The 10,675-nt window shown below is 48.8% G+C and overlaps 1 protein-coding gene across 2 annotated transcripts; it reads left to right on the top strand.

Annotated features, from left to right (window-relative positions):
- Nucleotides 1-1,972: 1,972 nt before the first annotated feature.
- On the top strand, nucleotides 1,973-7,229 carry FIGNL1 (fidgetin like 1). Of its 2 annotated transcripts, none has more exons than XM_071454791.1 (2): nucleotides 1,973-2,019; nucleotides 4,548-7,229. In XM_071454791.1, exon 2 carries the CDS (start codon nucleotides 4,556-4,558, stop codon nucleotides 6,620-6,622), a length of 2,067 nt encoding a protein of 688 aa, XP_071310892.1. In that variant the 5' UTR covers nucleotides 1,973-2,019; nucleotides 4,548-4,555; the 3' UTR covers nucleotides 6,623-7,229. The 2 variants fall into 2 exon arrangements, with proteins under 2 accessions (XP_071310892.1, XP_071310900.1); XM_071454799.1 differs by lacking the exon at nucleotides 1,973-2,019 and adding an exon at nucleotides 3,112-3,231.
- Nucleotides 7,230-10,675: the final 3,446 nt, after the last annotated feature.

The following is a 10,675-nucleotide window of genomic DNA, read 5'->3' as shown; positions in this document are numbered from 1 at the left end:
GCTATTGTCTCTTTGTACCTAACTAAGCTTTTCTCGTCTCATTCATGCCAGAAGCGCTGTAAGAGGCCCAACTTCCCCACTCTAATCAAGTCAGTGCCCTGATTTTCACCACCAAGGACTTTTTTTCAATGTGTCCTTCAAATTACTTTGCAAATGGGAGTTGGGAAATTTTCCTGCAGGAAGTTTCCTCCTCAGCAACAGGAGTTTGAAAAATACCTGGCCATATCCAGAAGGGCCAGTGCCGACCCTTCTGCCAAGTTCTGCACAGGGCTGCAGCTGGATCTGCCACTGGAGCCACCTGCCCAGCTTCAGCTTTGGTTTGTAGTTCCAGTGACGTCCAGTAGGACAGGGGAGGGGCCCATGACATCAGTCCTGCCTGGCTGCAGTCCCCAAGGCTGCTGTGCTCCCTGCCTCTGTGCAATCCCAGGGAAATCAGGCATGCCTTGGGAGAAACTTGATGGCAGCAGCGTCACACGCTATTTAAATGTTAGCCCAGCTGGGTCTGAGATGATAGCTTGCACACCAGCACAGACACTTTAATGTGCTGTCTGCACTGATGGCATAACAAGCCTGATGTATAACAAAAACCTGACAGTAACTGCAGGAAAGGTTCCTCACGGGAAATAAAATGTTCACCCACACAGAAGCGTCTCTGTTAATACCAGAGGTGTAACTGCAGCTTAGAGTGCTCATTTACATCTAGATTGATGTGCTAATTTGAACGTGGGTTGGTGTGAGCCACATGGGGACTCCACCACCGCATTCAGTTCACGGGATACTTCCACGTGGACCACCATCTTTTGCCCTTCATAAGAGAGCGTCATTCATCTTGTCCTTGTCAGAGCTGTTCTCCCAAAAAGGGCTGTGCAGCACCTGTTGTGAATTTCAGGAGTGTTAGAAAGTGTCCCCTTCTGACACTGCTGTGGTGGCCCCGCAACTGGTGCCACAAGGGTGGAGATAAAATAGGTGACGGTGGAGGTCAAGTGCTCCTGTGCCTAAGGGCCAGGTACCCATCACTGGCCGCGAAGTCACCACCAGGGTTAGGGCTCTGTGCTTGGGCCACATTCATGGAACCCCCCTCCTCTGGAGCCCGTCCTGCACAGAGAGCTGCTGCCAGGGACAGAGCCCGGGACGCCGCTGGCCTGGCAGCCTGTGAGCCGAGCAAAGGGCGTCCAGAGGGTCTTCGACTGCCAGGAGAGGAACAAACAGCGGGCAACTGGGGAATGCTGATGGGGTGCCCTGCTGTTTTGGGCAGCCAAAGTCGAGTTTGACACAGGAAGCCACAGCAATTCTGCTCCTTCAATCACCGAACTGAAGGGAAAGACCTCGTCTGCCCCACAGCAATTGCACATCTCCCCGTTCCCATTTTCTACTGCTACTGAAAATGGCCTGGACAGGCAATAAACGTGACAGAACCTTCTGCAGCCTCTCCCTTCTTGGCGTTCTGACCTTCCGCTGAGGAACCAAGCCCTGACCAGAAAGGATTTTCAGAAGGGTGTGAGCAGGGCTGGCAAGGCGCGGGAGCCGAAACACCGGCACCGGGGAAGCGGCCGGGGCCGTCGGCAGGGGCTTCGGCTGGAGACACGGGAGGGAACCGGGGAGGAACACGCGGAGGGGATGGAAGGGATCCAGGAGGGAACATGTGAAGGGGATGGGAGGGATCCGGGAGGGAACACGCGAAGGGTCCCGCCGGCCCCCTCAGAGCAGGCGTGCGCCCCGCCACGCGCAGCGCTGGGCGCGGGGCCAGCCCCGCTTCCCAAGGCACGGACCCCACGCCCATTGGTCGGCGCGCGCCTGAGGCGCAGCCAATACGAAGCGCCCGCTCCGCCGCGCGCCGACCCTCCCAGCGCTGGGGGTGACGTCAGCGCGGAAAACCCGCCCTTCTCCCACTCGGCCCGGCCTTCCGACCTCTGATTGGCTGCGTTTCCCGGCGCGCTGTTACCCGATTGGCGGGTGGGGCGGGGCGGGGCCGGGTGCGGAGCGAGCGCGCGCGGTTGGCGGCGGCGGCGGCGGCGGCCGGTGGGTGCGGGGAACGGGAGCGGCAGGGTCGGGACTCAGGGGGGACACGGGAAGGGAACAGAGGGGAGGGAGCTCCGGGACCCTCTCGCGGCTGTGGCCTCCGCTGTCCGTGCCGTGAGGGGGCACCCCTGCTGCCCCGCCGGCCAGGCTCCTGAGCTGAGGGGCCGTGGCCGCCGGCTGGGTAGGGGCGGCGAGGGCTCAGCCATGGCTAGGCAGCTTCCCGGCTGGATTCCCGGCCTGAGGGCACTGAAGGGCGGGGGATGTGCTCGCGTACCTGGCCGTGTTTCCCCGGGCCCCGTGCTGGGCGTGCTCCTGTGTGGCGGCAGCGGCAGCAGCTCCCGCCTCTCCGCGCTGAGGCGAGCACGCAGCCGAGTGCCAGATCCATCAGTGGCGGTGCTTGGATACACCCCCAGCTCCAGGCGGGCACACGGAGTACGCTGTCCTCGTCCTGGCTGAGCGTGTGTGCATGTGGCTCTCTTGGAGAGAAGTTGTGAGGCTGTGGGGACAATTAATATGGGTTAGACCAGGGGGAGAGAATGATGCCAGACGGTGTGTACGATTTATACGAATAACTAAAGGCTGGGTGTCGAGAGGGTGCATCCAGGCTCTTCTTGGTGGTGCCGAGCAATAGGACAAGAGGCAATGGGCAGAAACAGAGGCATAGGAAGTTCCACCTGGATATGGGGAAGAACTTCTTTACTGTGGGAGTGATCACACTGGAACAGGTTGCCCAGAGAGGTTGTGGAGTCTCCCTCACTGGAGATAGTCAGGAACTCTCTGGACACAATGCTGTGCCATGTGTGCTGGGATGACCCTGCTTGAGCAGGGAGGTTTGACCAGATGACCACTGTGGTCTCTTCCAGCCTTCCTGATTCTGTGATTCTGAGAATAATCAAACTGGATTTCAAGCTCGTTACCACTGTTCACTTGTTATGGCCTTCCCTCAGTCCTATGAAGATGACCACTGAATCCTTAAGAAAGTGGTGGTAAACTTGAGATTTTATGTTCTGAATTATGGAAGTATTTCATGGGGGCAAATGCCTGCTGCTAAACTTTTCCCGAATTTATGCTTTTATGTCACTTAAGATATTGTTGATTCAACAGTTACAAAAATATTATGTGCACAGTGAAAGCCATTTAAAGAAAAGAAGTAAAAGGCTGCAGCCTTTCATCTCCTGTTCATCTGTCACTCAGCTATGGATGGATGATGATGTGAGTTTGTATCAGATTCTCTAGGTGCAAGTTACACTTCTCCTGGTGCAAAAGTTGGCAGTAACTTTTCAGAGAGAAAGTCTTACTTTTGTTTGTTTGTTTTAATTGGATTTGCTTGTAGAGGTGCCAGATTTGCAGGTAAAATGTATTTTGACTTTTCTAAACAGCTCTACAAATTTGGGCTGTAGTAAAAAAAATATTCAAACCAAAATGATTTACATCTTCATTATTTGTTGTGTCTGTAACCTTATAAGCATATGAGCAATAAATATATTGTGCTCTCTGTTGTCTAATGCTGATGCCAGACTTTTTGAAAATAATTAGGGAGGACATCCCTGCATAGGCTGGATGCCTTCAGTTCTGTCTCCCCAGCCTTGCATGAGCATTGCACCTCTGCACTCCTATGCAGCTGATCCAGAGGATTGCAGCTTGCCTCACCCTCTGTTGGAAAGGGTGCGGAATATATGGACACGATACTTTGCAGTGAAAGAAAATACATTGTGAATGTGAGCAAATAATTTCAAGTCAAATGAAATACTCCTCCTGAGCCAAATGTCATCTTCCCTATTTCTTAAAAAAAGCCCTACACTAAAGGAGTTTAAATTCTACTTTCTGAAGGTGAGAAACAAGGATTGCTTTAAACACACAACACCTTTTCTCCTCTAAAGCGCAAAATGGGGACATTTTAGTGCCCTCAAAATGGAGTTGAACATTTTCTAGTAATCTGTTAATATTTTCTTAATATGAAGTCTTTGCTCCATTCAGGATTACTCATTCCATTTTTATCTCCCCTCGGAGACACTGCATACAATTTTACTTAGTAGCTTAATTGTTTAATTTTTATTACCATCACTGTAATAAATGAAATCATTCTGACAGTGGTGTATCCTCTGTCCTCTGCTGCACTGTGCCATATTCTGTCAAGTAAGAATGAAAGCATGGTGATTTCATTTAACAAGGCCAGTTTTTGCTTGGCCATCTGTCACAATTCTTTGCAGCCTACTTACCTCCCCAGGAGACCTTTGGTTAGAAGCAAACTCTCTCTTTTTTCTTTTTCCCCCACTTTTTTCTTTTCTTTGGACAAGGAAGAAAAGAGAACCCCAGTCTAAATGCCTTTGCACCACAAAGCTGGTTGCTTTTTAAAAAGATTAAAGTGCCCAGACTGGCTAAGTAGCTTGCAAGACCTCCTGCTCTGTTTCTCACAGTTAAAATAATGTAGGTTTTCCTGTGTGAGTATTTAGGCAAGGGGGGAAGCAGCTGGCACACATGGTGTGAAATGGCATTTTGTGACTGCAGGAATTTTCTGTCTTTTCCAGCGTCAGCCATGGAGGCCCCCACGGCCAGCGCGGTGCACCTGAGTGAGTGGCAGGAAAGTTCCTTTGCTGTCACCTCTGGCACCTGCCCGCCGGGGCAGAAGGCAGATGGATACTGTGCCAAGGTGCTGCGCATTCAGTATGCATGGGCGGGCTCAGAGATCTCCCAGGCCTGTGCTGCCAGCCTGTTCAAGAAGTATGCAGAGAAATACTCTGCCATTATCGACTCTGGCAACGCGGAGACTGGCTTGAACAACTATGCGGAAAACATCCTGACTTTGGCAAAGTGTCAGCAAAGTGACAGTGACAAGTGGCAATCTGCCTTGACAACAGATAACGTGTTTGAATTGAAGTGTGTGCAAGAGAGGATGCGGGCTGGCAAAATTTTCCAGAGCTCTCAGATGGCACCGACAGATGCCCGTGTACGAGCTGATAAAGGGGTCAGCGCCCCCGCTGCTCCAGCTCTTCCTAAACTCCATGTCTTCGGCAGTACCGGGGAGGCTGAGCTCACTGCTGCCTCAGCAAAATGTGCAAGTCAGGGACCAGATCTTGGGCATCCCTCATCTTCCAAGTCCCTTCAAAGCAGTGTGCCTCCTGTGACCAGAACTTCAGATACACTTCCTGCTGCTTCAGCCTCCTTAAGCAAACAGGTTCTTCCAGGTTTCCAGGCAACTCCGCTCTTTGGAAGTAAAGAAGCCACTAATAGTAATTCTCTTAAAATGCCAGGTAACTGTTATGATGGACAAAATTCGTCTCTTTTCAACCAGTCAGCTGTACCTGCCTGGTCTGCAAATTCTGGGAAAAGAAAAGCGTTCTATGGTCTGGCTGATGAAGGCAGCACAGCTGTTCCTAGTCTTGCTCCGTGTCAGGCTCCCATTTCTACAGAAACTAATGGTTTTTCAGGGCAGAGAAACAGAAATGAAGAGAGCAGTGCTCCTGGGTTTAAAACTGCAAAGGAACAGCTGTGGATGGATCAGCAAAAGAAATCTCAAAACCAACGTGTACCAGTCTCATCATATGGAGGAGTAAAAAAATCCCTGGGTGCAGGCAGGTCTCGGGGTCCGTTCGGCAAGTTTGTGCCTCCAGTTCCGAAACAAGATGGAAGTGAGAATGGAGGAGCACAGTGTAAGCCTCCTGTAGGGGAATCAACAGACCCTTTGCTGCCTGTGGATGAACGGCTGAAAAACATAGAACCAAAAATGGTTGAACTCATCATGCACGAGATCATGGACCATGGGCCTCCGGTCAGCTGGGATGACATTGCTGGAGTGGAGTTTGCCAAAGCCACCATCAAAGAAATTGTGGTGTGGCCCATGCTGAGACCAGACATCTTCACCGGCTTGCGTGGTCCTCCCAAAGGAATCCTGCTCTTTGGCCCGCCTGGGACTGGCAAGACCCTCATAGGCAAGTGCATTGCATGCCAGTCTGGAGCAACTTTTTTTAGCATCAGTGCCTCCTCCCTGACTTCCAAGTGGGTGGGTGAGGGGGAGAAGATGGTGCGCGCGCTGTTTGCTGTAGCGCGCTGCCAGCAGCCAGCCGTGATCTTCATCGACGAGATCGATTCCCTGTTGTCCCAGCGCGGAGAGGGGGAGCACGAGTCCTCCAGGAGAATAAAAACTGAATTTCTGGTGCAGTTAGATGGGGCAACAACCTCCTCTGAAGATCGGATCCTGGTGGTTGGAGCAACAAATCGGCCCCAGGAAATCGATGAAGCGGCCCGAAGGAGACTGGTGAAGAGACTGTACATCCCTCTGCCAGAAGGCTCCGCCAGGAAGCAGATTGTCACCCGGCTGATGGCACAGGAGCACTGCTCTCTGAATGAAGAGGAAATCAAACTCATAGTCCAGAAGACCGATGGGTTTTCTGGGGCAGACATGACACAGCTCTGTCGGGAAGCTTCCCTGGGCCCCATCCGCAGCCTGCAGTCCATGGACATTGCCACCATCACGCCGGAGCAGGTACGGCCCATCTCCTTCCTGGACTTTGAGAGTGCCCTGAGGACGGTGCGGCCCAGCGTGTCCCCCAGGGACCTGGAGCTCTATGAAACCTGGAACCAGACCTTTGGCTGCGGCAGATGAGCTGCACCACAGCTGTTCCACAGGAGCAGTGTAGGATTTCAGCACTGCCACGTATTAAACCTGTGGCAGTTTAGTGCAACTGCACTTTGGTTTGTTTCTGTCCTGGAATTAAACCTCCTCATGTTATGCAGGCAGATGTCCAGGCTCTGGCTGAGGCTTTGCCAGCTGAAAAGACCATGAGGAACTGCTGCTCATGATACAAGAAATTGCTGAACAGCAGTGGCATTGAGAGGCTGACAGCATTTAGAGATTGCTGGGAGAGACAGAAACAAATTTCACTGATGTTTAAGGGGGAGGTTGTCATACCTCAAAAATAATTGAAAGGAATTTTGGGGAAATCTTGCAAGGTCCACCATGCTGTGTCAGTAAGGGATTCAAGTAATAGCAGAAATACTGATTTTGGGTAGGAGTATGGCAAAACTGGATAGGGAAGAATAATTAGAGGTGCTTTGTTTGAGAGGAGAGGGTGGAGATGGATGTGGACTTATATGGAAAAATGGAAGGGAGGACAAAAGAGGAAGGTCTCTTGAGTGTTGCTCTTGTCTGACAGCCTAGGCTCATCACTGCAGTCAATCCCAGCTTCTCATTAAAAACTTTTTTTTGATGATTTTCTGCTTGACCTTACTTTCTGTACTGCATCAGCATGTGTGAGTGTGTTTTATTGGAAGGTCTGGACACCTGCAGGTGGAGAAGAGGCCATGGGTCACAGGGGCTTTAGGATCTGGCCCAGCTGTGGTGTAGTCAGTGTGGGCAACCAGGTGCTGTAGGCATCCAAAACTCACTGGCAAACTAAGGGCTGGACAAGCTGGCAAGGAGGAAGAGCAGGATTTGGAAAGAGCCCCCCAGTGGCAGGACAAGGGGGCTCAGGGTCTGGGTGTGGGTATTTGATAAAGTTAAATCCCCTGGCAGTGTCTAAAGGCTCTGTGAGCGGGGTGTCCTTGTGAAACTGGAAGTGTGGGGCTTGTGTCACACACTGGTGACCTCGGGTTCTTGAGGCTGGAGCTGAGGGACAGGGTGGGGCTGTGGGTGTGTTTATGGGAGTGCATTTGTGTGTGTGTGTGTGTGTGCTGGGAAAGACACTGCCCACTCTCTGCCCTTGGCTCTGTGTGTGTGTGTGTGGTTTTGTATCCGCTGGTTTGGACTGGGGGCTCAGCCTCACTCCTGGCTGGACCCCCAGGCAGAAGCAGCAGCAGCTGCACCCATCACATTCAGATGGAAGATGCCTTACTCCCAAGAGTGCTGGGCTCTTGTGGTCAGGAAGGAGAAATCCCATGTCCCAGCACCTCCTGGGCTCCACTGCTCCTCAAAAAGTCCTCATGCATCAATGGTAAAATTCTTGGCTGGCTTGTATTTGGCATTCTTACCTAAGACATGAAAGAATGCACAGCCTTTTATTCACATAACCTGTCCTTGCCCACTGGCTGAGCACAGCTGCCCCTGAAAGGAAAATAAATGGAAATCTTTCCTTTGGATTTCTTTGTCAGTGTGGCAGAGCTGGCTGCTCTGCTGTCTGTGCTTCGTTTTCAGTTTCTCTAAAGAACTTTTCCTCCTATTGGGAAAATCCAGAGCTTAAAAGCTGCTCTTCCTCAGATTTCTCTGAAACTGGATGAATGCTGTTTAACTACCACTTTTTAAAGACATTTGGAAACTACAGGACCCAGGAGATTACAGTGGGCCTTGAATTCAGAATAATTTTGAAGGCTTAGAATTTCTTAGAGCTCATCCTGATTTAAACAAATGAGTCAGTTTTATTCATAGCTCATGTTTTTAGTAAAGTCCAATATATATCAGAAATTGTTTTGCAGAGGTGTAAAAATTCAGGTATGGGAATTTATCTTCATTTTTGAGATAGTGAAAACAGAATAATTAGGTTATTCTGAAAGAATAAATGTGTGATGTGGTTCAAACCAATCGACTTTTGTGCCACTTGGGTAAAGATTATGAGATTAAGTCTGTTCTTACAAGTTCTGTTTTGGAGAGCTATAAACACATACTAGGTAAGATGTTTGCTTTCTCCAAACATTTCTTTAAATTCATTGTTCAGGCAAGTGAATGAAACACCAGAGAATTTTCATTGTTTAATCAAATTAAGGGTTGCTTGAGGGTTTATAAATGCCTTATGTATGATTAAATAATTGCTTTATTTATGCTGGGAATTATTCTGGTGTGCTATGTGAGCATTTGGTCATCTCTGTATCTGAATTTTCACATTTTAATGGAAGTGCTCTACAAGGAGGGACCAGTGAGAATCCACATGGTGACAGAGAATAAAGCTCCTCCTGAGGTGACAAGGACTAGGACAAAAGTTCTGTGCCTCTGTGTTTGTCTCCTGCAAAGTGGAACTTTATCAACGAGATAAAAGGTAGAACCACACAAGGCTGTTGTTCTTCCTCCTACTTTTTAGATTATTCATTACAAGAATTACATGAACAGGCTTTTTTTTTTTTTTTTTTTGAAACATGTATAAATAGTGAAAGGGAATATTAGGTAAAGTTTTTTGTGTTTTAGTAATGATGCAGGTGACACAACCATCTCTTCAGCCATGTAGCATTCTTTGGGTTTGCTGCAGAGCTCAGAGCCAGCGGGACTTGCAGTTTCAGCCCAAGGTGAGTTTCATAACCCTCTGTAACAGTGCCACCACACAGCAATTCGACTGCCAGGAACATAATTTCACAAAATACAGAAAATTGCGCAGAAATAGGGCATGATTGTAATTTAAGGGAAATGGTGCAGATAAATCCACTTTAATGGATCTGTTTAGTGTATGCAGAAACCTATGTACTTCATTATTTATTCTTTTTGACTGGCTGATCTTTGGAAGAAGAAATGCACAACTCTGGTTTTGTGGTTCAGCAACGTTGGACGCACAATCTCTCAGTTTCTTTTTAAGGCAAATAATTGCAGTCCTGGAAAAGTCAGGTCTTATTAATAAACAAGGCAATTCAGACTCTCAGTGCATCTTGGATTTGAGTTAGCTAAATTGTCTCAGAGCTGTATGAAGTCCCCTGGGGGATTTTCATTTGCAGAAAACTGTGCCAACACGTGCAGGGGAAAAAGCTGATGAGGCAGAAATGATCATCACCTGCTAATGGCAAGTGGATGGAAACCAGACTGGCCTCTTAAGGGCATCACTAAGATTGTCCTTTTGAAATAAGGCAATTTCCTTCTAACAGAAATTATGGAACTGCTCACAAGCCAACGTGACATTGGAAAACAACCCACTGAACAAAGCAGCATGGGCTGTCCCCTGGGCTGCAGTGCAGGCTCCTGCTCCTTGGGTCTGCTGGAACCAGCCAAGGAGGCCACCCCTGCGGCCCTCCCCTGCTGACACCTTCACACCTGCACCCAGCACAGAACAGTTCATGTAAAAGCAGGGATAGCAAAGATACTGACACAATATTCCCAAAGTCCACATTTCTTGGACTTTTAATATTTTATTTTTAAGCTTTTTAATATTTTGTATCTTACCTGTAGAAAATCAGTCATGTAAGTTGCTGTAGATATAAGAAGCTGTAGTACTAATGGGTCTCTAGTACTTTTTTTTTTTTGTCCCATTAGTTGAGAAGTTTCATATAACCTTGGGTCATAGCTGTGAAGCCAAAATATCACAGAGTAATGGGTCTGGAAAGGACTATAAGGAGTCTGCAAATTCCCATTTTGTGTAAGGTGAACTAATTTTTTTGATTCCTGGTGCATGTTTTGCCTGGTTTGTTCTTTAAAAATATTCAGTACTTATAAAAACCTAGGTCTCTTTTTGGACTTCATTCCCATGCCAGTGATATGATCACAGTCAGGACTTGACACATTCAGTAGGTGCTGGGATGGGAACACAGCGTGGTAAATGTCTAGTGTTAGCCATTAATAAAGTGGCTTTCTTGCCTGGATTCTTCTTCAGCAAGGCTGAAGGTGAGTAAAATTCTTCCCTAATGTCTCATCTCTGTTACTGTGATGCAAGTGTTCTGTGCCTTATCCTGTCTGATTTCTCACATCACTGACATAGGGAAAGGTTTAATCATCCCCTTTGTAGCAGGTACCTGACACAATTGAGATGTC

Source organism: Agelaius tricolor, unplaced genomic scaffold (genome assembly GCF_023055355.1).
Source record: "Agelaius tricolor isolate 1412-34295 unplaced genomic scaffold, bAgeTri1.0.p SCAF_2, whole genome shotgun sequence".
In the NCBI taxonomy this organism is placed as follows: domain Eukaryota; kingdom Metazoa; phylum Chordata; class Aves; order Passeriformes; family Icteridae; genus Agelaius; species Agelaius tricolor.
Note: the sequence above shows the minus strand (reverse complement) of the source record. Positions and strands in the feature narration are given on the sequence as shown.